General features: G+C 40.8%; 1 protein-coding gene across 2 annotated transcripts in view; it reads right to left on the bottom strand.

Moving 5' to 3' along the window:
- Positions 1-571: 571 nt before the first annotated feature.
- Positions 572-26,925, bottom strand: part of LOC122538478 (neuropeptide CCHamide-1 receptor-like) — a 47,300-nt gene continuing 20,946 nt past the window's right edge. For both annotated transcript variants that reach the window (XM_043672611.1, XM_043672602.1), the window contains exons 2-7: positions 7,000-7,532; positions 5,195-5,387; positions 4,208-4,341; positions 3,790-3,963; positions 2,476-2,726; positions 572-1,193 (exon numbers count right to left, since the gene is read on the bottom strand). In XM_043672611.1, coding sequence (XP_043528546.1) covers positions 881-1,193; positions 2,476-2,726; positions 3,790-3,963; positions 4,208-4,341; positions 5,195-5,387; positions 7,000-7,359 — 1,425 coding nt within the window. In that variant the 5' untranslated portion in view covers positions 7,360-7,532 and the 3' untranslated portion in view covers positions 572-880. The remainder of the gene's footprint in view (positions 1,194-2,475; positions 2,727-3,789; positions 3,964-4,207; positions 4,342-5,194; positions 5,388-6,999; positions 7,533-26,925) is intronic.

Raw genomic sequence — 26,925 nt, 5'->3', positions numbered from 1 at the left:
CAAAGAGCACACGGGAAAAATATGATATGAACGATTGTTTGTCATTTAGTGGCTAAAGAGAAGTATTTCTCCTTTTCTTTTCTCTTGAAGGTCTTGCAATAAATTATAAAACTTTGCGTCTCTGATTTATGGTAGGCTACTGTACCTGTTGTTTCAATGCATTTCTTTTTTAATTTGACAAGTTTAATACCTTTTTTCACTACGTGTTGTCTCCTTGTTTTCCTCTTAACGATTTTTCAAATTTCTAAGCCTTCGGGTGTTTAAAATCAACGAAAGTCCAAAAGTTTAATATTAAACGAGGAGCATACAATTTGTTTATTTTTGAACATTTGTCTTTCGACATATTATGTTTATAGTATATTATCGCTATTATTTTATTGTAAGATCATCCGTGCAATACGTCAGCTCTAGACTAAACACTCAAACGGTTAAGCATATTACTGGCCAGTCACAAGTACTTCAGTTTCTTTTAACTTTATCAAATTACAGAAGAATCATTGATTCATATCACCTTCACGGTCGCGATATGAAAGAGCGAGAAATTACCAAGGTGAAATTGATGTTCGTTTGACAGTCGATGAGGAAACACTCGATGAACAAACTGATGAAACGGAAAAAAAATCGGACCTTCGATTAATCCTAAGTGAAAATGAATCTCGATGTTCAGAATTCAAAGATTACTTTTCCTGCAATAGATGAGAGACAAGATTTTCCATATATTTTTCACCTGCGACCTTCGATCAAGAGTCACTGGTCCACTGCCGCTAAATAATCTTTCTTCAAGCAAAGAAAACACACATACACACACATACACACACATACACACACACACACACACTCGCTGCCTTCAGGAAAAAAATCCACTGACAACGAGTTACATTCAGTCCTTGGACGTTGTTGACGTGCATTCGTGACTGATCGACTGCTCTATCGTGGAGTTTCGGTGACTTCTCAGCCCGTCTTCGATCCCATTTGGACACGCGGCCAGGCTAATGGTCGTTTCCTGTTCCTTGATCGGGACACCGGCCTTGGCGTCGTTCCCGAGGATGGACATGTGCATGGTGCTTCGTTGTCGTCGAGAGTCGTATCTCTTGGAGCTCATCAGCGAGAAACTTTGGCCCCGGCGTGAGCTCAGGTCCGACGAGCGACGGTGTCGCCTGCGGATTCGCCTCGGTATGCAACAAAGTAGATACCTGCAGCGAAGTTTGACACAGTTTAACGACCACAGGTCTATTAATTCACTATAACGGTGTTACACGGCCTCGCGCGAGGTAATAAGAAAGGGATGATACCGGCTATTACTCCACTTCGCTCGTTAAGTTTAATTGCAGCCAATGTCTCGAGAGTGATAAATTTTCAACGAGCCAACGATGTTCGTTCGAAAGAACATTTCTGTTATTATCATCTGTAATTTAATTGGAAAGATGGAGACGAATCTGTTAGAATCTCTTAGTCGCGTTATTTTAAAGGAACGTTCTAAGTTCGAGGCGTGAGATCTTTTAAAATCTAAAGACTAATCAGCGCGATTAATTTCCATTTTCCGTGAAAACGTGCTTCTCTTGTCAAACAACCTTTCCGTCTTGTCGAACAATTTACTTGCAATATCGTAATAGCTATGTTATACTGACTAAACCGTTCCGTCGTCTGACATTTTAATAGCAGTAGAACATTTACATGGCACAAGTTACTTCCAACGAGACGCGACTCTGATTGGCTCCTGAGCCCTCCAAGATTTATCATTTCAAGAGGAACAAACCTATCAATCAGTCAGTTTAAACGACGTTTGAATTATTTGAATACGGGAAATAGTACATGCAATAAACAAGATGAACGTATCGTTATTAATAATTGATCCCGCGGGACAATTCAGTCCGATAGAACTCAAACATTAAAACAGCCAGATATTTGTAAATGGTAATTGTAGTCGTTTGAACGCGAACGGTGAACGTTCCGAGCGATTAACTCGGGAATCTAAATTTGCACGAGCGCCAGTTGGAAAAATATACGTGATTGAGAGCGTTCAATTGAGAATTGGATTGGTATGGAATATAGAATACGAGAAAGATAGTTTGATGCTTCATCCGGGACTGGCAATAAATATTCATGGCGACGAGCGACTCGCCCGGATTTTTCGAGCGAGCTAAACCCTGGATTGATTTTCAAAGAAGGGAGTGAAATATGTGACAAATTAATCGTCGTCACGATCTAATAGTCAGCTATTTATTATCCATTGATCGACGAATTTTGCTGAAATTATCTGTCAAGGATAGTCGTGACTGGTGTCGTACATCTTTGCTTATATCCCTTGGGATTCGAAGGGCTATCCACTGATGTGAGAAGTGAGTAATTATAATGGATCTTGCTACTCCTATAATTTATTGTTAGTTTAACCATTTGATTTCTATTTCATAACTGTTCGATTTTCTTTGACTAACTGTTTCACTGTTTTAATTTACTTGGTACAAACAGGCGTACCTGTCGAAGTATCTTCTGAAAGTGTTGCTCACGCAGTACAGGGCAATGGGATTGATGCAGCTGTTGGTGAAAGCCAGACAGAAGCTGAGAATCCGGAAGTAATGCCAGAAAGCGTTGTAATCGTTCTCTGCGGTGGGGTAGATGTAAAACCACAGCATGAACACGTGCTGGGGGAAAAAGCACACCGCGAAAACGATCACGAACGCCATCACCATTTTCGCCACCTTTTTCCGCGCTTTCACCTGTTTCACCTGCGAATCAAAAGTTGAACGAAATACGTTTGCGTGTGTTTCATATGCAAACGAGTTTCGAACGGTCTTTTCTCTCTCTCTCTCTCTCTCTCTTGACGAGAGTTTCGAATTTCGCGGAAACTAAAACTCTAGGGAGCAACTGCCGCGTCGAGTACCATTTTTGTGACCATCCCATTCTTGACTCTCGATGGTATTCCGATATGCTTCCTTTACAGTATTTCTCGTAGAATAATTTTCCTTTTGCGACCCTGAAAATTTCGCGATTTTAACGAAGGTTCGCCGGATTAAACGAATGTTCCTTGGAAAGTTTAAACGAGCCGCCTGGTTGTCTATTAAAGTTCTAGTTTCGCGCAACTTGATACTTGATTACAGGCTATTGTTGCTCAATGGGTTAAAAAGAGATGATTCGGATGTTTCGAGAGGCGGCTGGTCGAAAGTATCTTCTTTTAGCCTCTTTTAGATTCCAGGCAACCGATATTATCACGCCTCCGTAGTTGAATTTCCTTTTTCAACATCAAAACGATCATTTGAATATTTTTGCTAGATATTTTATAGAACAATGTATTTTTGGACACTTGAATCATTCTTTGGCACTAAAAGCTTGTGTATCCTATTGTATTGCAAATATTTTTTTTTATCCATTTAACGATGGAAAATTTATGCTTTAGTCGTTGGTAGTACCAGTTCTTAACTTTTCCATGGAATTTCGAATAAATTAGGTTTTGTTTGTTTTTTATGCCTTTCAAAGGAGCAAAAAAATCTTCTGCAGACTAATATAGCAATATTTACTAATATCATTTCTTAATTGTCAAATTTAAATTTGAAATTATTGACAATGGAATATTTGTTTTCACAGTCAGTGGTGAATATATCTGGAATTACATCACCAGAACTAGATATTTAATTAAAAGATACTTAACTTATGTTGGTTATATATATTAGAATTAGATTGGCGTAATGATTTGAATAATCCAATCTTACAATTCTTTCCTGTATCCATTACTTGAATTAATTATGAGCACCTTCAAGAATAATCCTCCTTCGTCTCGAAAAGTTTTCTCACCTGGTACTGCATCTCGCCGGGGATGTTCCTAGTGCTGTGCATCAGATGTCTGGCCATGAGAATGTAGAAGAAAGCGATGATACTAAGCGGCACCGCGTAGAATATGAAGAACCGACAGACCAAGATCGTCCTTGGATAATTCGGCCCGAATTCCACTGGATACGGGTAGCAAGCCTTCGAATCATATCTCGATTTAAACCAGAGTAGAAAATCACTCTTAAAAATCGATATATATATATATATATATATATATATATATATGTGTGTGTGTGTGTAATACTTGGACGGTAACAAAGCGGCGATTGGCTGATTGTTGCCAAGGAAAACAGGAAGAGGAACGGGAATTGACGAGGCGAGGAGGAGCGTATCGCGCATATATACGATCGATAAAACTAATTGTTTCAGCAAAGGGACTTACGCTGAAGCTCACGTTGCTGTTCACTTTGAAAACCTTGATGTAGGAGAAGGAGCCCGGTATGGCACACATAATAGCCAACAGCCAAATCATGGCGGCGACGATCACCGTGAAACGAGTCGCTCGCCTCCCCGTACCTTGAACGATAAAAGTCGGCAACGGCCGGCGTTACGTCGACGATACCTATATACGCTCCAACAGTTTCTTTTTATGGGGGACTCGGAATATCAAGGAGCATCTTTCGCTAACGCGAGAGCACGAAGAGGGCCGAACTCGCCTTTGATCTCCTTTGAGCGTGTCTCCTTGTCCGTGGAGTATTAGATCGCCGAGCGAGATGTGGTAAACGCTTTTAAAGCGAGAGGAAAATTCACGCAGGGAAAGACGCCGTTTTGAGTAGAAAATCTGTCCGAGGAACATTTTTCTTTTTTTTTTTTTTTAACTTTGACCGTTATTGCTTGAATTCCACCAAGTTGACCGCGAAATATTCTTTTTAATTCGAGTGGAATGGAATCGTAAATCGATCGCAATTTGGAACGAAAGTAAAGAGTCTTTGATGAGTCTCGGATATTTTTGTTCATTTGTTTGTTCGTGCGGTTAAATGTTGGCGTATCTATCCTCTGAAATCCTTTTTGCAACAATCGCGATATAATTCTAAACTTGACACTGGCACGACCTGTTCTGCAAATTCTACCTGTTCTAGTTCGCGCGCGTGCTCGGAAATTTCAAAATTCCGATCCGATCGATCTAAACTAAATTCCTTCAATTGAAAAGATACCGACTCGAATAAGAAACTTTCCATAAATTTCTTACTATTCTGTCGAATTTCTAAATTTCTTTACTTAAATTTCTATTCTTGCCTGCTGAAGGCTGGAACTAGATTCTTTTCTTGAACGCGGTGACAGTTCAGCCCCTTTTTAACTCTCGCTCTTAATCGCAGAGATTCTGCCGGAGGATTCTCTGCGAGAAGATAGGAAATCGAAGATGTCGTACCGGTGGCGTGAAGCTTTCTCATTGGATCGACGATGGCGAAGAATCTGTCCGCGGACAGCGCCGTCAACGTGAAGACGGAGACACCGACGGAGATGTCCTTGACGCACTCGGAAAACTTGCAAAGCAGAGGCCCGAACGGCCAAGAGTCCAGAATGTACACCGTGAACGTGAACGGCACGCACGTAATGATCACCTGCAGCGTAACATCGAACAGAGAAAGAGTTGTCAACGAATTAATTACGAACGGGTTTATCATTTTCTCTTAACAATAATTTCAACTCCAAGCTGGGCCGGGCCGGACTGTGAAAAATATTCATTAAAATTCTTTATTGTTTGCAATAATCGCTTGCTCGTTTTCTTAAATGAGAGAGAGAGCGGGGAATCGTGGGGAAAGAAAGGAACCGCGAGAGCTTAACGAGAACTTTCTCTCTCTCTCTCTCTCTCTCTCTCTCTTTCTCTCTCTCTCTCTGTATGTATTATAATAAAACAGAGAGTTATTCGAGCAAAGCTTCAACACTTTGGAATTCAATCTTAAAATCTGCACCGAGAGACTAAAACGGATTACTGCGCGTTACGGGACGCGTAGCTTGAAACTGAAAAAAATCGATCCTGGAACAAGCTCCCGACTGATCTAGGATTATACAGGATATTTCGTAACTTGTGGGACCCACTTCGGGAAATATAATGAATTTTATAAACAAAGCAAACTCTAGTAAGCTAGTTTTACCAGGGATGGTATATTCAATTTTCATAATAATCGTAATTGGGATGAAGAAACTCCACATGTTATTGTGCATTCAAAACATCAACACCAGTTTAGTTTAAACGTATGGGCAGGAATAATTGAGAAATTTTTAATTGGACCTTTTTTTCTTGATGGGAAACTAACAGGTACAAAGTACGTTGATTTTTTCAGCACGTGTTTACACGAAATATTAGAGGAAGTTCCAGTCGATATTAGATTATTCGTATGCGGTTTATACATGATGGAGCTCCGCCGCATTTTAGCCGAGTGGCTAGGCAATTTTTAAATCAACACTTTGCAAATAAATGGATTGGTCGTGGAGGTCCTATGCATGGCCTGTAATCCATTAGATTTTCATTTATGGGGACATTTAAAATTTATTGTACACGCAACATCGATTGAACATGCTGAAATACTACGAAATAGAATAGAGCAAGACTTCCGACAAATTCGAAAAACACCAGGAATGATAGAGAGAGTAACCAGATGAATGACAAGACGCGTGCAGGCTTGTCTTCAACTGCAAGGTGGTCGTTTCGAGCATCTTTAAAAGTAATTAAAACAGAAAATTTATTATACCTCATAAATGAAGACAGATAGGACGTATATTTATATTTATAGGACTTTTTTTCATTATTTCCAGGCGTACAACCATCTCCCGAAGTGGGTCCCACAAGTTACGAAATACCCTCTATCCATGATGATAAAAATTTCACTCGAAACGCTTGAAAATGGAAGTTCAAAACTTCCTCTTCGCTCTCTGTCGATACTTTTCTTCTTCGTGCTTTTGTAGCTTTGCTACTGAAACAATTCAATCTCACGTCGACGCGCGTGAACTTCAAAAAAGCGAGGATCGCGCGAGAACAAGACTGCACCGCGTAAGAGACGAATATTTTTAAGAGAAAAAGAGAGAGAGAGAGAAAAAAAACTGTGTCGCCCTGGAATAAAGAGTAAGATGTTCGAGTGCTCGTCGAGAGGCGAGTGAAAGGAAGAAACGGGCAACGGGCGGGTAGCGTTAAATTCGCGGTCTAAATCTGGAATGAGAGAATGAATCACGTGCCAAGAGATCGCCGAGCGCCAGCGAGAAGACGTAAATGTTGGGAACGTTTCTCATGTTACTGTGCCGCAGTATGGTGAGCGCGAGCACACCGTTCCCCGTCAAACCGATCACGAGGATCAACAGGAACACGATCGGCACGATGTAGGTTTCCGGCCGCTCCTCGTACGGCGTGTACTCCTCCTCGGCGTTCGCCGGCTCCTCGCTCTTCTCCGTCATCATCTGGTCGATCACGCTCCCGATGCTCGCGTACTGCGTGCTCGAGGCCGCCGCCGACGTGACCTTGAGCACGCTGGACGGCGTGGTCCATGCGGGCCAAGACAGGAACGGAGACGGAGAAACGGTGGCTCGTGCCCTCAGCATGTCTCACGGTTTTCCCCCTCGATCCTTTCGGCTTTCCGGTTCTCCTCTGTTCCGCGAACACTGGAACGGCGTCGCCGTTTCACATCTTGATGTCGCGATCTCCGCTGGCCGATGGCCGTGCAGCCGTTGTTTCAACCCCTTCGGTTCCCTCGGAAGCTGGAGCCTCGGTGTCGCTGGAAATTGGAAAAGAAGGTTTAGAAGCGTTAGGAGCGAAACTTGCCACGGAGCAAATGGAGCGGAACGGAGAGGTAAATGGGGAAATGATCGGCGAACCGAGGGAAATTGCGCCCGGGAGACACGTGTTTTTCATATCCAAGGGAGCCAAGTGTCGTCTTTTTTGCCGAGTGGAGAGATAAGGAGAACGAGGTTAACGGCGTGACGCAGTCTTTGGGAATTTATTTTATTCGGCGAGGAATAATTACTGCGGCGAGAGATAGAAGAGCTGAGAACGAAAACGTCCGATGCAGTTTGCGAGTTTACGTGTTCGTGCATCTTGCCAGTTTCATCTTCTATCGTCTCGTTGCTTCGCCGTTGTTATTCCACCTTTTTATGGAAATTATCCGCAACGACTGTTGTTGTTCTTAAATTTGCAATCGAAGCCGACGCAAAAATATACCGACGGTCGAACTTTTTAGAACTCTGGAACATTTCAAACGTTCGTTTCTCGAAACGTTTATTTTCGACTTTGAGCGTTCGCGAGCTTCCACGCGAACAACCAAGCTAACAATACGTAAGAGGATGACGGGATGACGTTGTCGGCGAAAGCGAGGGATTCGTTGGACGATAGCGCCGACCGAGGACGGTCTAATGAGAGTCTCACCACTTACGCCTTCGCGTGCGTTATACAAAAGCGTTATCAATAATTTCAAGGCGGATGGAAGAGAGAGGAGAAGAGAAAGGGTGCATTTCTATCGCACGCCTCTGTCCGTTACTCCGCTGAAAGAGTAACGGCTACGTGACCTCGTTAAACAGAACTCGAGGAGTTTCATGGCGACTGTACTTTCTTTCTTCTTCTTTCTATTTCGTATTTTTCTACCACCAGGTGAACCAGCCCACACCAGGTTGCTCGTAATTTCACCAACATCGGTACGATGGCGTAACTTCTCGCGTACGTTGTTCGTCTTTGCGTGGGCTGAGCCGTTTCGCTTTCACCGTTTCGCTTCCACGTCGAGGTGGAAATAAGCTTGGCCCTTGATGGGGAAGAGATTTCGTCGGGTAAAGTCGCCTCGTGACTCCTTCGAAAACAATAACGACCACACTGTGTGCTATTACTGTACGGGGTATTAATAATGAGGTCGGTGCACGCGACGTGCCACCGTTTTGTTTGAGGTTCGAGATTTACTGGTCCAATATTAAGTTTCGTTCCGTCCTTGTTAATTGAATCGCTCGGAAGCCAAGCTAATCCGGTCGCGGACTTTACAAATCGAGACGTAATGAAACGAATTTGGACGATTACGAACGCAGTTATTTACGCAGTCTGCGTGTAACAAGTGATATCGATCGTGCCAATAAAGTTGAGAACTTTTCGTTTAAAACGCAGTCGGTCAGCTTGGCCTAATTACGAAGAAGGAAGAAATTTTGTTACATATCGCGTATATGTGATACATAATATAATATCGAGGAGATTAAATATGCCGCAGTAGATATAACAGGATTATTAAATTATCACTGGCCCATATAAATTATGAAAATTACCTTGTGGATTTTATATACGTTTAAGCTTAGAGCGTGCAGCGCCGTGAAAATTAAATTTACCGTTTTGGTAAATAATTTTGTGATTGTTTAATGCATAAATTACTGCAGCGAGCCGAGAATCGATAATTCTGTTTTTATAAGATCTGGAACGGCTTTGTTAGCTTTGAACTGCTAAAAATTGGAACGTGCACAGGAAAGAATACCTAGTTCTGGGAATATTACTTAACTGACGATGGATTCGCGTATATTTTTTTTTATACAGCTCTAAAGAAGGCACTGCAGAACTCGTTAAAAATGTTTCAATCAAATAAGAAAATCATACGATTCGTGAAATACTTCGACAGTATGTGTAATTATGTTATTCTACCTCAGAGGATATTAAATGGAAACATTTGTACTTTTAATTAACGATTGCTCGCGTGTGTCGATGTTCTCATGAATTTAATGTCGCCGAAGCAAAGAAGAAGATTTAAGATTAGAGAAATTTCGAGTGAATCGTAACCAGAGAAGCGACATTTGTTAGATAATGACAAAAAATAGGTATCCTTCTCTTTCTCTCGATCCCTACGACCCAGTGTAATACCGAATCTAGCTAGAGTTAAAATCATTAAGGGATGAAGCCTGAGTTAAGCCAGGGCTAAGTGAAGCCGCGAATCACAGTTTCGACTACGTTTCCTCGGATTAAGCGTAAAATATTTGACCTTTCGGCGCGCAATCACGGTGAAATTACGTTTCCAGAATATTGGAAAACTTTCTAAAACTGTCTTTCGCGATCCTTTTTTCCATTTTTCACGCGGGCCAATCTTGCTTTAATCTCAGTCAAGAGGAAAGTCTCTTCTTTAATCAAAATAACCCAATTACGGATAATTTTCCAAAGTGTTCCCTAAAACACCCAAAGTGTTTCATTTCGTCAATAGAGATAGATCAATTAGCCATATTAATATTTCTTTCCAACTGTAGAAAATTCTCTGACGAGAAAGTGTTCGACTCGGATGGAGAACAACGTCAAAACGCGGCAACATCGGAAGATATCGTTCGATTTATTTGCGCGCTTCATCTAATTAAAGGGGCGCCGACGTAATTCCGTAAATAGACGGGTCTTCGGTGATGTCTTGGTAAAAGGAATATACACTCGAACATTTCCAGTGCTCGGCTACACTTTTTGTCAGCTGCATAATGGCAAAAGCGTGCTTCATTGTTACTGTGCCTCGCTCCGCCAAAGACAATGCAATCTCGTGTTTGCGGAACATGAATAGAATTATTGCTCCAGCGGAGGGATTTAAGCGAATTCGTACAGTTCATGAATTACGATTCACCTTACGACTCACCGTTCCTAGAGTGTAATCTCTCGAAACTGTCATGAAAATTTTCTTTTCGTCGTCCAACTGCCTTGAAAACTATTGTGTGTCGACAATAATGTATCCTTTTCCTTTTTTTAAAAGTTGAAGCTTCTATTTAGCTTCTATTTAGCAAGGCCCCAAAGTGTTAAATATTTAGTCTGACTGCAGGATAGGTAGTAATTTCTTTTTCTTCGAATTTCTATCGTTATTAATGATGAGTTTATCGATTCAACGATGAGTTATAAAATTTCACAATAGAAATTGCGAATAAATTGTTTAAAACGAAATTTGCTTTAACGAGCACTTGCTTTTGGTCCGAACTCTCGTCGATTAAATCCACTCGTCTGAATACGAATTTCCACTTGCGTTAATTGTCGAAATATATCGGTGAAACTCGTTACTGCGAGTGCTCGTTTCTTCGAGCACGTGATCGAAGAAGTAGAGCTCGAACAAAGTCCAACTGTTACAACCACTGTATTACTTCACGTATTCTTGTATTCCGTGCGTTTTCGTATTTACGTCTCGGGAATCCCACATATAAAAATCCACGAGGACAGATCCTCTGAACTATGAACCACAGAGTGAAGCTTGACCATCTCGCGAGACCCTTTTCCCTTTCGAGCTCTGTGCCGTACTTACGTCCACCAAAGCGTCTTAAACTAAACTCCGCGCCGGTCCCTCTGCAGCTTGTAAACTTTTCGCCATTAGCCGACTTTGCCTAGTCACGTCGTTTCGCAATTTTCCCGGAGGAAGATCACCCCCTTGAAAACATGAAATATTAGCAAATCGAGAGACGACCAGAAATGTCCAGGCTCATCATCTGCAAATCATCGAGTTGTTACGAAACTCCAAGTGTCTGGTTTAATTCGCCAGAGTCTCGCCGGTAAACCGATCTCCGGCCACTTTAATCACCTGATAATTTCACGCTGCGACACGCTCGAACTCCGCTACCTTTTACAGGCTGACGCGCAATCTCGCTTCAAAGATAGAAGAACCTTCATCCCAGGTGGAACAAGAGACAGGTGGTGGACGCAGTACGATACGCCGAGATTGTACATCAAAAGCTTCCAGAAGCTGACTGTCATTGATTTAGTCGATGCGTCTCTCGGGCAAACGCATTTCCGAAATTAAAACAAATACCGATAATTTGACGCGAGACAGTGATTCGAAGAGGGGACAAAACACACGTCGTTCGTCATATTAATAAACTTCAATTAACTGTACGTTTCGCGATTGGTATGAAAATAATTCGCGACAGTCGCGTGTATTGATGAAATTCCGGTCGCGTGAAGCGTTCGAATCGAAACTGCACGTTTCTCGCGCCTTCTGTTCGCTCGTGTACGCCGATTTTTTTTTTTTTTTTTTACGGAACATTGGTTGCGTGAACGAAACGGGAAGTAATTTGTCAAAGGTCAGACTCGTCGACTATAAACCATTTTATAACAGCGGTTTCAATCGTGCAGGCTGTTACGTTAAAATGGTATTTGTTCGCGACGATCCCGTACGTGGCAAGACACGGCCAGCAGCCCGTAAATCCAGCCTCGAGACGTTTAGGACCATTAAATGAGGCTAAGTGGGGCCGTGATAGGATTAGACAGCATATACGCGAAAGCCAGACTAGTGTGCATCGTGTGCACTCACGTTTTTTTACTGAATTAAGCCCGTAACGAACGTGCAGCCGTGTCTCGTAACTTTGGCATTACACATTATGCGCCCTGAGGAAATATCGTTGCACAAAGATCCATTCATCTATCTATCTAATTGGAAAGAATAGAATTTTGATGGAAAATTGGCGAACGAACCTTGTAAAAATATCGTAGAATCATGTTACGTACTTGTATCAAACGTAGAGTTTTATAAACAGTTTCGGTTGGGTACAAATTAAATGTGACTTTTTTTAATTTAAATGCAAATTGATGCCTGAATTACCCAAGAAAAAACAGTCACAACCTATGAAAGATGGTGCCTGTGATGTCATTTACTTAGTTGGTAGCGCGCCGTATTATTAATAATTTTCGTATCAAATCTCTTGCGTATATTACGTGCAACAATAATGATAGATAAATTATGTAGTACGAATCAATTGCTATTATATATGTAGAATATGCATTTTGCATGTGCGGCAGCGTGTGTGTACCTGTATGTTTACGTTGTAAAAGTTTATTTCAATAATTTTCAAATATGGAATTCCAAAAATTTTTGATTCTGTTAATTAAAATGACAATAAAAATTTTTGATTCTGTTAATTAAAATGACAAGTAAATATGGATTGTATATACACATATGTTGCAAACCGTTGTTAGTTCTATTCAACAAAAGAAGTTTGATAGAGCTTGAACAATAATTACACAGATTAGGTATTCTTCACCCGGGATTTTAAAATATATTGTCAGAGACATAATTTCTCGCTTTATCGCTCGACTTTTTGTATTTGAAAATATCTTACAAACGCACAGAAATCTAGCAAGAGAGCCAGAGAAGAATTTTTAATTTTGAAAGAAGAGTTACTATGACAGGAGATGGTAATGGAATGGTTCCGACGATTCGGCGAATCTTGAGCGTTCGCGTAAAAGATAATGAGATGAAACAATAGCGAGCGAGAGGAACGTTCGTTTAATCGAGTTAACAGCTGTTGTTCAATTTAGCCCAGCGTAAGTGAAAATTACAATCAACGACGGATCGTCGATCGCGAATCTCTTTTTCCCTCGACTCGCAGACGAAGTTAATCAGATTTCGTCCATAGTTCTTTCAGCTGGTATAACTCGTGCGAATGGCAATATCGAGAGGGCTATTCATCAATCTTTTTCGTGTACGTTAGTTAGACCGAAAAGCTTTGTGGAACGTGGCGCGCACGCCAGCAGAATGTCATTAGCGTTATTAAGCCTCGATTATCGATTTGCCAGCTGGTTGCGCTGCTCCCGCCGGGCATAAAAGTTCTGTGCTTAATCGGCACATTTGCATCCGTTCGTTTCGAGCAAACGGTCGTAATGATTTTTGCTCTCCTGGCTTTAGTTTCATTTAGGTTTGTCTTTAATCTCTTGTGCCTGAATTTTGCTTTGGGTGGATCTTGCGATTTGATTGAGGCATGAAATTATTTCGCATCGATAACGATTCCTTCGTATTTCGAAATGTGAAGGATTTTGTATTGTTTTTGGTTATTCTAGAAATTTTTCTTATTAATTCTAGAAATTGTGGGCTCTTGGATTTGTCAAATTAACATGCTCCCGTCTAGTCACTAAATGATACAAACAACACCTCTTTCGTCTAATTTTCATTCTCTTCGAGTTGGAGAAATCTTCCAAAAGTAAAAAAAAAAAAAGGGAAAAAGATTCCTAATAAAGTCGAAAAAAATTCAACGTTTTGAAAATAAATGTCTTCTCAGATTTATCAAAATAATCTTTGCACTAAATGATACGAAAAAATATCAGAGAATGTTTGTTGATCCTCTTCGTCTAATGTTTCCTTTCTTCGAGCTTAAGAAATCCTCCAGCAGCAAAGAAAGAAAAGAAGGAAGAATTCAATAGAACAGAACTTGAAATTCCTAAATGGAACAGAATCGAAGAAAATCGAAATAGTTATGAAAATAAAGATCTTCGGTCGTTTGCAAAAGTCAATGGGATTCGAAGGCAAATCCCGTCCTCGATTTTTATCAATTATCAAAGCACAATAGAGAGAACGGCCGCGCGGGACGTAACGAGGGCTACGTTAATTTTCCGTCGAGGGCGGCGGAATTTTCGAATCACGGTTTTCCCGCGCGAGCCAATTTCCAGCCGGATAATTTCGCGGAGGAGAAGTGAGACTCGTTTGTATCGATAAAAGCAATTTGCGCGGTTGGATACTCTGGCCGAATTGATATTTCTGATTTTTCCTCCATTGAATTCCCCTCTGACCGAGATAATTGCCACGGGGCGGTGAAGAAGGGGGGCGGAAGGGTTAATCTTGACCACGGCGGCTCGGTTTTTCTCGATATTTTCGTAATTAATCGCTGGCACGTCATCCGAGGGAACTGGCACAATGTGCGTTCGCGCGATGCCGGACACTCGCGTCACGTAACAGTTTTCATAAAACAGCCGCTGCAAAATCGATTAATTACCATCACGGATGAAAATTCTGTTAACGTAATACAGCTACCCGTTTTGTAATCCCCCCTCCCTTCCCTCCCAGTTCCGCCTCGTTTCGCGATATCCACCGTGCTGGTGGAAATGAAACGATCAAACGCGCCGTTTCTTTCCAATATCGACGCGGGAAACAAAACGACGCGCGCGACAACAAGTCACCATTTCGCGGAAACCATTCTCAACACATCTCGCGGATTCTTTTGTGCGACGAACAATCCACAATCCGCGGACGGAGTCTTTTCAGCGCGCGGCGAAACGGAGATTGAACTCGATTGTACGCTGTTAGTTCGAGGTCTAGCCACGGGGGAATGATCGATGCTAACCGCAAGTGTTACGTCCTGTGCTGTGTTTCGACGATTTTCCTTGGTCGAGGAATCGCATGGGGACTTCTAATTGGGGCATTGGGGAAAATAATCATACGTCGGGGCTAAATAATCTTAGTCAGACTGGTGGTTGCCGGTTTGATTTGTTCTCTAAATTTGTAAATAATCGCCGGTTGCAGCCGTATCGATTCGTGGAAGCCTTGATTCCTTCTCCCTTGATGCCTTGAAAAATATCGCGTAAAATTTCCTTGCGTGTATGTCCGTTCGATTGATGCTTCGTTATATATTTATCATAACATTTGCATGCATACCAATTTAACTTAATCCAAATATATCTTCGCTGAGCCAACACCATGCTTCTGATTACACAGTACAATGTAAAATAACACAAAATGATACAATAAAATCACGAAACGTCTATATCCTTGCCGTTAAATGACGTGTAATAGCTAATTTGAAGATTTGACGAGTTTCCTATCATTCGGCGTCGTGAAAATGAAACGATTGGAAAATGTAAATATGCAAAAGTAAAAACGTGCAACAACGATGAAGATTGGAAATATAAGCGGAAATATAACCCAATTTTTTTTCAGCGACTGAATAATTACAGATCGTCACTCTTTTTCATCGATACTCGAATGAAAGGGACCTAGTTTCGGAGTTTCGGTGCATTGGCTGCTCGCGCCGTATATGCTCGTCGATGCAGCGCGGAACGTGCAGCGAGAAAACGAACGGATGAACAGGCTAACTGCGCATACGTAACAGAAACGCATTCGTAACAGATCCCGCAACTTCATTTTGCAAATGAAACAACTATAGAAAAGAAAAAAGAGGAACTCGTCCCACGTGTATCGCGGTTTGTTTATACGAATAAGTTGATTTATAATTTCTGCTGTCTGAATTACGGTTAAGTGCACGCAATTTCAATTATACGAAAGCATATCCTTGTAATGAATATATGCGCGATCGTTTGTTTGCATTCAGAATAAATTCCACATGCCGGAGACGGAACAATGGGACACCGGCGCGGCAGAAGTTTTGCCCTCTCGCGTAATAAATTATGAATTATCAGCGAATTGATAGATTGCTGATTCATTTTTCACAAACGTGCAACGAACAAAGTTAATTAGATCGACCCGTGATTTTCTCGTTCGAGGTTCGAACGAGGATTATAACTCATTAATATTCATAGCGTTAATAAATAACGATAAATAATTAATTTATTAATTAATATCACATTAATATTCAAGTCGAAATTTATTAACGTTATGGTTAATTGATTCGGCTCTATTGCTCGAACTAACTAACGAAAAGTATAGTAAAAGCGGCAGCTCTCAATTATCGGAACGCCCCCCGAATATTATACGTGAATTACTTTGTCGTTGTTCGGATAAACGATACTCTGGTGTATCATCACTAGCGTATGAAGAAAATCTCGTATCATATCTGCTGCGTCAGGTGGACACGAGCAACGAGAAAAGGACCAGCGTTAATAACAAATAGACGAGAGAGGACAAAGATTGTTCGACAGACAGCAAATCGAAATCACGATATAAGGAGAAAAAGGAACGGTGATTCAATCGTCAAATATTCAACACTCCTTTGAGCGTACAAAATTGCCTGTTACTTCACTGGATAGCTATCAGAGCACGTTTGCCCCAGGTCTGACCAATATCGGTTTCTACTACTTATTCCACTCAAGTTCATTACGTATTCGAGCTACCTCGCTCGGTTCTCGTCTCGTTCATCGCGTTAGGTTAATAGTGAGAAACGTACGAACGAAGAGTTTAACAAATTGAATTCTCCGTTCATTTAGAGAACGCCGATCGGATGATCGCTGTAAGTATGAAACTTGTTCCAAAGTCCTGAGCTCGCGCGAAGACTAACTATTCGTTGTGACGAACGTCATTAAGCGGAATGATCGCAACGATCGTGTTTTAACTTGATTTCACTTCCCCAGGTTTTAATTCCCACCGTCTGGAACGATCCTTGCGGATCCCGAGCGGATTAAGGCGCATCGGCATGAAGATTAAGTTAGATCTAAAACGCTATTTGCCTTTTCAACGTAATAGATATTATTTAATACTGAAATATTTCGGCATTCGTACAGTGACATAAATCTGACAATGCCCGCAGATATTCCAGTTCTTTATTCTGAATCGTGAATAAAGCTACGAGTTTTCAATTATCGTGAGAAATAATGTCGAAGAACGAAGCGAAATTGCAGCAAAATTGAGAAAGATGCGGTCGAAGAATGTCACGATACTTGAAAGTCAAAGTGCAATTTTTTTCTATCCTCTCGAGTGTTCACTGTTCGAAGGAAGGACGAAACGGCAGTGAGAGTTTAATGCGAGAATCCACAGGTATTACGTCGTCATTGAAGAAAAAAAAAAGAAAACTAAAAAGGAAGAGAAAATAATTTCGTTTGAGAAACTACGTTGTCGATAGCGGGTTTTCGTTTAAAACCGAGCCCTCGTGAACCCAACTCAAAAAGCGCCGATCGAACGACGACAGAGAATTAATTAGAGGCACGTCATTTTGGTCATCTTGTTTCCTCGCGGACAACGAGCGTATATATTCGCCGATGATAAATACTTTTTCACGCGTCTCCCTTTTCTCTGAATCTGCTCGCTTGGACTACTCTGATCGGCTTCAGGCCGCAGGATTCCGTGACGAAAATAATAAAAACCGTGGGAAAACGCAGCGTCGTATCGAATTGGATTTCTTGTTTCCGGCGGGAGAGGCGTTTACTCGAGCCGCGGGCGAAATGAATTTACGGTTCAACCCGCCGTGACGAGGGTAAATTAAAAACGGCCTCTCCGCGCCGCGACAAAAGTTACAAGCACGTTCCACCCTCGCTGGGTTAATTAATACATTCCAGCCTGAACAAAGAGCCGTCCTGAAAATCACGTGAACGCAGGCTGCCGTTACTGTCACGTCTAATTAATATTACTCGAAAAAGCGCAGGCTCTGTTCCGAATTTCTTTTCCCGGCGCGCGGAAAAATTCAACACACGACTGATCGGTAAATTCAGTTTGCCCGAATTTCCAAACGAATTTTCCATTTACAGAGTCGAGTATAGTTCCATTCGCCGCCACAGCAGAGGGTTTTTGTTCCCTCTGAAGGGAGGAAACAACCCCAATTAGCGTGGTTTTCATTGTGATCTACGAACGAAGGTCGCAGAGGTGAAAAGAAAAAAACGGATAGGATAAAAGGTCTTGTTTCTCGAATTTTATACTGAGATTCTCAATCGATCACCAATCGTTGCTGACTTTTTTATAATTCTTCGCGCGAACGTATCTAGCAGATGATTACTTTAAACTACTTCATTAAACATTCCTCTAAACAGATTTCGTTCGAACGTCTAGAACATTTTCATTTAATCCCTCTTCTTTTTTTTAATGTTATTATCCGCGAGAAAATCCAAGAGAGTGATCCGAATGATTAGTTTAATCTTCAAATAATTGCGGAACGCGGAGGAGTAATTTTATGCCAAAATAAATGAGACGCGAGTAATTAGCGTCACGGTGGGGCTGTGAGTTTTGTCTTGCTCGATGATCGTCCTCGTAAATACATCGAACTTGAAGCCTTTGGCAGTGTTGAAGCCATTTCCACGAGGGGAGGGGGGGAGGGCGCGAGCAAAAGGTCGAGTAGGAGGATCGTAAAGTTAAGAAAGTGGTTGCTCTTGACCGTCGACGCCGTTGATCCACCCTCTATGACTACGCCAATAGAGGGTTGCGTATACCGCCACCGCGTGTACGTTGTTTAGATCCCCGAGTATTATTCCACGGAACATTTATGCGGTTACTACGCCATGAAATTTCGATATTCCGCGCGGTATCGAAATTACGTGTCAATAATGTCAGTATGACGTTTCAACATCTCAATTGAGTAATTAAACTATACCCGCAGGCGATAGCATGCATCGATCAGCATGTTTGATACTGGATACATAATTTAGTAGATTTCCGAATAGATTTCCGTTAATAGTATCTGTTTACCACTGTGAAAATTATTAAAATCATCGGGTTGTAAGTTTCAACTGCAGAATCTGTAGGAAATCTGAACAAAAGGGATCGGAACGAATAGAATATAAAACTGTTATTTGCAGACGATATTTCCAAAATTTGTAAAATTTCTACCAACTACACTGACACTTGTACCGTTGAAAGAACTTGTTTTAGAATGAACTGCATCGTCACGTCGATGTATCTGGTTTTAAATAATACCGCAACGAAATAAAGTTAACGATCCTCGCGAGAAGTTTCTTCTTCGAAGAATCTGGCTGGTGGTTTACGGACAATACAAAGATAAATAGCTTCTTGAAGAATGTTTTATTAAAGAAGCCAAGTTAGAGGCTACGCTGATCAATCGTATAAATTGAAAAGTAGAGAAAAGTAACGACGTTAAGAGCTTTAAGATTTTCCTCCCCCCCCCCCCGATCCAGTACATATATAAATAAATTTCAGGATATTGGCTGCGAACATTTGTACATCTATGTTTAAATTTTAAGATAGAAAAATGTGTAGGACAAAATTGCAAAACTATCAATTGACTAATGTTGTAATATGCAGGAGAGTTCGAGTAACAAAATATTACAAATTCCATGAAGAATAAAATCATAATTTTTCTGATTGAGTTGCATCGTGCCAAAGGCAACAAATTGCCTGAATGCTCTCAAGGTACATTAAGATGATACACTAGAAAAACAATGCTCATTCCTTTAGTTAGAGAATATCTTGCGTGGCGGAAGCAAATAGTTGCTTTAGTATCCGCTGCGAACTTGTGGGAATCAGAACCGGATGCCAAACCTCGGCGAATCGTTCCGTGAAAACGTATTCAGAGACCGGCCGCGTTCCTCTGTTCTTTCAAAGTTTGCTTCCTGGCGGGATCGTCACGCCGCGCCAAGCCAGTTTCAACAACGGGACGTGTCCCAACTTTCGATAAAACGAAAGCGAGGTCACTTCCTTGGAAAGCCACGCGACCTAATCCTAAACTTGAAAAACTCGCCAAACACGTTCCCGCGTCTATTTATTACCTGGAGACTTCCGATTGAAAATAAAAGCCTCGAAAATGGGAAACAAACGTTCGCGTAAATAAAAGGAACAGAATACGTCAATTGTCCATCCATGGAAACTCCAATTTGAACCTATATACTCGTGAAACGAAAGCAAAAAGAAAAAAAGAAAAAAAGCAAAAAAGAGAAATAGAAAAAAAAACACTAGAGAAGCGTAAAAACGAAGTGAAACGCGTATTGTTCCGGAGCAACAAATGAAAATCCAACGCGGTGCGGATAGGCACTCTTGAAGTTTAAATGCCGGACAGCTTGGAATTTATTTGATAGCTCCTCTCACATCACCCGCCAATATATTTACATTTCGTCCATCGAGAGAATACCAAAGTTCCACGATCCAATATCCGTCCCGAGAGCGACGCACAGCCGTTCTGCATATTTCAGTTGCATGGTGCAAACCGGCGGACTTCTAACCTCTTCGAACCGTCCCGATCCAACCAGATACACGAATTATTCAATCATAGGCGAAAACACTTGACGTCTAATCGCGTAACGAGATCTGAAGCATCATGATTGATAAATTACTCATCGTTCGAGCAGTTCCCTCCCGACGTCTCTCGTTTCGCGTCCCATCGATCTGATCTCTCCCTCTTCCTCTCTTTGTCGCTAATTTTTCACCCATTTCAGCCATTAGCTTGATTTTGGCTACCGAGGACGAGAGGGGAGAAAGAAGGTGAAGGCGGGCGGAATAAAATAACAGACGCGAACGCGTGATTCGGCCGGGATTCGATTGTAACCTTTATTCGAATGCCAGCCATTCAAGCTGTTCTTTTACCACCACCAGGCGTGGTCGTTTTGATTGCGTGTTCTTTGTCCGTGAGCAAAGTGTTACCTAACTCGACCCGAACGGTAGCCAAGGAATTTTTAATATCGCGTTTAACGTTTAAGCCCCGGTTTCCGGGAACGCTTTCGAATTAAAACGGCCGGAACAGAATGTGAATCGTGCCGACAATCGTGGCTAGGTAATTGGAGAAAGAGCTAAAGACGATTTCTTCCTTTAGGACGAGCAATCAGAGCCGAGGATCGAAGATGATGAAAGGAGAGTTAACTGCTCGACTCTGGAAATAGACTGCACTGGAAATAGACTGTCGTGGAAAGGATTGCCAGACAATGAACGAAAAGAGGCTGAAGGCTGTCGATCGAAGGGCCGGAGGACGAGATGATTTATTCGTCGAAAGTTTGACGATGACAAGTGCCGCATGGAGTGTGGGAGGGGACGGTCTCGATGGAACGAAACGACGACGTCCAAACTTTCAGCTGGAACGAGAATAATGGTCGCGATTCTTTCAACGTGACTCTACCGCGTGATTCTCTCGTGCTTTATGGATTTTCGATGGATGGTCCATCGACGAGAGGCACGCCGGGAACGCAAATTCCGGTTCCCGAAATCCCGTTCCGTGACGGGAACATCAACTAGGGGTGTACGTATGTATATATATATATAAAACGTACTACATATATATATATATATATATATATATATATATATATAACGTTACATACATATTACATAATATATATAACGTTATATATATTACATATATACAGTACGTAATATATATAATATTATATATATTACATATATACAGTACGTAATATATATAATATTATATATATTACATAATATATACAGTACGTAATATATATAACATTATATATATAGTACGTAATATATCTGATTGTGACACCTGATTGTGAAAGAGATCGTCCCATTGTCCAGCACATGAAAACTTGTCGAATTGGCCTTAAATTAATGCGCGAATTGTTCTCCGCCGATAGTTTCTGTTCGTCAAATTGTTCGATCATGCGAGAATATCGATATAAATTTGATGGCCGAGTTACACTTTTGCTGGCTGATGCAAAAGCGACTTCTGGCTTTTCATTGAAAATCGAGGGGATTATGATGCAAACGAGCGTTTCTCGTGATTATTTCCCTCGTTCCGAGTAACGATAGAATATTCAGTGTTGTTTCGGCAACAACGTTCAATTTTCAATGCGTAATATTTTTAACGCATGTTTCGGCAAGATTTGTTATAAACAAATGTAGAGGAATTTCTGTAACATCGTCGTCATCAATTTAATTTCCGACTACTGGGATTACCATAGTTTTCATTTGACAATAACTCGAGACACATCGACACTCTGAATTTTTCTTCCCGCCAATAAAGTACTGAAGAGTAGCGAAACGGTGACAGAGACTCTTAAAAATTAAAGAAATTCTCCAGGGATCCTTGCATCCTGCCCACTAAATTCTTCAAAGCTTGACAAGTCTCGTTCCCGCTGTGTTTCTTCTTGAAATATTTAAGAGAACGATGCATTCCGTGTGCGAATACCTATATACGTGTATTTTTCTGACGAATTTTCTGTCACGAAACATTTCCACGTCACTTGGAGCCCAAAATAACAAGGCGTACGAAATAACAAGGTTGAAGCACGTTTCTTGCTCAACAAGTTTCTCACAGCTATTTACCGGCAATTAACATTACGCAACACAAAAGACAATTGTGAAACGTCAGAATCAGACAAACGGATCGCGCCTTGCAAAAGTTTCGTCGAGGTACTCGCGTCTGAACATGACAACGTTCCTACAAGAGCGAAATACGTCTATTTAACAGTCAATTAACCCGGTTGTTCGCTAGAAACGACTATCGCAATCCCGGCGACGTGACTTACAGCTCGAAACGCATTCTCTTAGATATGGATACACTATTGAACGACACAGTGAGCTTATTACACTGCATAGACAGTGTTGTTTCAATCTTTCTTTGGATACCAGGTCTGAGACACTTGAAGGAGAACCACTCGACGAAAAACAGAAATTCACAGGTCTTTCGCAGGGAAACAATTTTAAAATTTCATACACCTACTAGTATCGAAGTCTCTTTCGAAGAATTTTAAGATGAAATATATGAAAATAAATAAATAAACATATGAAATTTCCGTCACCCTGTTGCTTGAATATATGAATAACATTAGCCACGTAATATTAATTAAATTGATATTACGAGCCTCCTGTGTGAAATACGAGACCAACCGACATCACATTTGACTCTGAAATATCGGATCATTGATGCCTGCGGTAATTTATCAGGGAAATGGAGAAAAAAACAAATGAGTTCCCCTCCCGTGGCCTTAGCATAATATATTCAAGTATCGTGCCGGTTCTGTTGACTGAAAATTCCATTTTTTAGACAAATTGCTGGCGGCTTCTCTCGAAACTGTCGGTCAATAAATTGCCACGATAATTTATAGCGGAGTTTGTAATCGCGACAGGAGAGGCCAATCGTCGCTAATAGATTGTACCGATGACAGCGTGATAATTAATCGCGTCGCGAAGCGCTTCGAAAATTTTCGGATTTCCATCGCCTCGCCTTGTCGAACTGTCCGCGAGCCAAACGTCCAACTCTTGTTATCGGTTTGGTTTCATCTCCGGGTCCTTCTTTTCATCGAATGTCACACTGCGATCGCGTGAGAGCCAACCGGTCGAAATCGCGATTCATTTCGAAATTGACAGTCCCAACGACAGTGATTCTGAAACGTGAAGCATCAGAGTAGGTAAGTTCTAATCAGATGACTAGATCTTTCACGTATCGAATTGACGAAAATAGAAAGCAAATGGGATGCCGGTTCTCCTATTCTAAATCGATTCGCGTAACTCTTAACTCGTTAATTCGACTCGTGAATTCGGTGTTAACTTGACGAATTAGAAAAATATTTTGACACCTGTGCACACTGTCAGTCAGAAGTTTGAAACTGCCTACGTCGTTCCGTGGGAACGAGGAACTTTCGAGTTCAGAATTTTCACTTTGGAAAATTTTTATCTTGAGAGTGTTCTGTTAAAAAGTAATATTTTTGAAATAACATCGTTGACGCTGTGTATTGGTCGTGGAAATTAGTAGACTGTAATCTTGCGTTTTGTCTTCCAAACAATCTGTTGATTCTTTTTCTTACTTTGTCCCTTGTCCTTGTTATAGATATTATCCTTTTCTTTATTACCATTCTTGAGTCGTCAGATCCTGGGTATCGTGTCTTAATCTCTCGAATTTAACTATCTCTGCTACCTCTGTTGTTGATTTTATTTCTGATGGTATTCTAAAACGAAATATACCTCGTTTGTGAAAGCTAGGCTAGAATCTAAATTTAGTAACTCGGAATTTTAAAATACAGATATCTCTGTATTATTGTCGAATGAATTTTCGTTTACTCCGTTTACTCGCGTTAAATTATCAAAATATCTTCGAAGAATCGACAAAGTCGTCGTTTCCTCGAGTCCTTTCGAATCGACCGGTCAACTAAGTTCTAATCCTCATCAGAGTCGTTCTCAAACTAGCAGTTCACCTCTCAGTTGGGAGAACTTTTTTCTCGCAGTGTTAAAGATCCATAAATGGATCTTTAATTGGTACGTCGTTCTTTGAAGACACGATCGTCGTTACGCCGTCGTTACGATCATTAATCTCGTTCGACAGCGTCTCTTTTTAATTGTCTCTCGATCCGCGTCACTCGCAACGGTTACATCACCGGTTACCGGAAATCGGATGGAAAATGCACTGCTTATTAACGCTTCTCGCAATAATGAATAATATCGACCCCGTCTTCGCGTGTAGCCGTTATTGTAACCCGCTAGTTTGTAACGAGATCGATGCAACTGAATCTCTTCTTGCGCGATTTTTATCGCTGCTCCGGAGGGGAAAAACTCGATAATGGATCTACACTCCGCTCCACTCCCCCGGTAGTTTATTTCACGGTTTGTCACATTGTCATCGGCGAAGTTTAATAAATTGTATTTCAGAGAGGAGAAATCACCGCGTTCGAGGATAAAGCGTTGGCGAACACTCCGTTTTTTTCAGAAAGCGAGTTCTTTTCACTCTGCTCGAGTTCCAAACTCGCTCAACGTTAACGATTAAAACGTCAACGAATGAGATTTTTATTGATCTTGATTTTACTTTCCGGTGTGCAGCATGCAGCAACTCTGCTGCAACTTTTCTTCGTTCCGTAGAAGTTTAACACCGCGATTATTGGAGTGATAAGCAACTAATTTAAAAAACACCGTCATAAAGTCACAATTATGTTATAAACTCTCTCCCATTACTTCTCATTTCTCTAATACATATACATTCAGCATTAACATATTTAATACATTCAACATATTTATATTTCTATTCGTGTCGATACTTCTGTTACGACAAAGCTCTTCCTCGCGCTGGATCGATCGTTCGAATCCGCGATGTTTCGACAAAGAAATTATGGTGATCCGAGATTTCGCTTTGTTGCGAAAACCTTTGGATCACGCCTGCTCCGCGATGCAATCTCTTTTTAATATAAACAAAGTTCGGCCAGCTTTCACCCGACAGAGGCTCTTTCGAAACTTGGAAGATGACGCTTGATAAAAAGTCATATTTGCTCGATCAACATTAACTTGGCAGGTTCTAGCTAACCGGGCCGATTAGTTACGAAAGTTTCGCCCCGACGCGAGATAAATATAATTCTCTTGGCACAGAGAATACGTGCACAGGTACAGGCGATCTTCAATTACGTGGAAAACTCGCGATCCGTTCGAATTTCCGTCATAATTACAGCTGCGTCGCGATAATATCGTTGAAAGAACCTTGCGAGTATTAAACAGACGACTAAAATTGTTCAAATACAATTAATATGTTGACGGTACATGGACCATTTACGATAAATTGCTAATAATATTTCAAAAATTAATAAATCGAATAACACGTTATCGTATCCAGATGGTATTTAAGATAAAAGTGTGTTAGTTTCTAGCGATTTTTCAATTATTCATGCGATCAAATGAAATATTTTTCATTCCGTATTTGAATAAATCTTTGTTCTCAAACATTCTCTAATTTTATATCAGATTACTTTATTTAAGTAATAATACGAGCAAATTGCTCCGCAATGATTTATTTGAGCCTCGCGCTAAATAAAGCTGTTACCTATAGTAATATAGTAAAATAAAATGTAATACACTTTTATTCCTGCATAAAATACTCCCATATTTATTACCTCTGAAATAACAACGTTATCTTTTACTTCGTTCCAAATAAAATGTTGCCCAACCTCCAACGTTGGAACCTTTTTTCTTTTTTTTTTTTTTTTTTTATCAAATCTGTTCTGCAAACAGACAGACACGCGAGATGTTCATAATTTTTCGCTCATGCACGAGAAAATACTCGACTGTTTCATCCACGTACGTTCCCTTTATTCGAACATATTTACATGTCTTCTCAACATTTCGATGGCAATGTTTATTAACCCCGGATCCACGGGGTTATTTTCTCGCTGCGCCGAAACGTTACCATACTCGACATTTCGTGATTCGAAATTTCGTATTCCGTTCGCCGTTTGTTTCTTCCCATTCGAAAACATTCTTCGCAAAGCTATCAATTTGTCGTTCATTTAATCTAAATATTTCCATTGGACAATTGCGCGACGAAATTAATTAACATCGAAACAAATTGGCGCGGTTATCGAATGTGGAATTTTAGCGATAGCCAGGTGAATTGTTTCGCGCGGCCCGGCTCTTGATAATCAAATTTTGTCAATTTATTCTACGAGCAAAAGATGCTACGTGCGTGCTTATTTAAAGCTTTGTGACAGAAACACGAAATATTAGAGAGAGTATTATTACAACGTAAAGTCTGAACAGATTTGTAATAAATCCAGTTATCGATAATTTAGCTGATTGTTGATAATCTCACTTACAAAATGTTCATCGATCGATAAAAATTTGAATTTCCATGCATTCATTTTGAATCAGCTCGAAACGCGTATTAATATTTATCTGATATTTGCCTGTTTTCCAGGTGACGCGTCTTTCATCAGATTCGTTTATTTCATTTTCACAGCAGAACTATTAAACGATATGAAATTTCACATACTCGATTTAACGCACTAGACGATACATAATTGTTGCAATAAATGCAATTGTTGCAGTGAAGCGTATCAGCATTGAAAAATATCGAGACACGTGGCAAGACGATCGATCTTTCAAACGAACTTTCTGA

Source organism: Frieseomelitta varia, unplaced genomic scaffold (genome assembly GCF_011392965.1).
Source record: "Frieseomelitta varia isolate USP_RPSP 00005682 unplaced genomic scaffold, Fvar_1.2 scaffold_1017, whole genome shotgun sequence".
Taxonomy (NCBI): domain Eukaryota; kingdom Metazoa; phylum Arthropoda; class Insecta; order Hymenoptera; family Apidae; genus Frieseomelitta; species Frieseomelitta varia.
The sequence above is the reverse complement of the archived record's forward strand: the minus strand, read 5'-3'. Positions and strand labels throughout refer to the sequence as shown.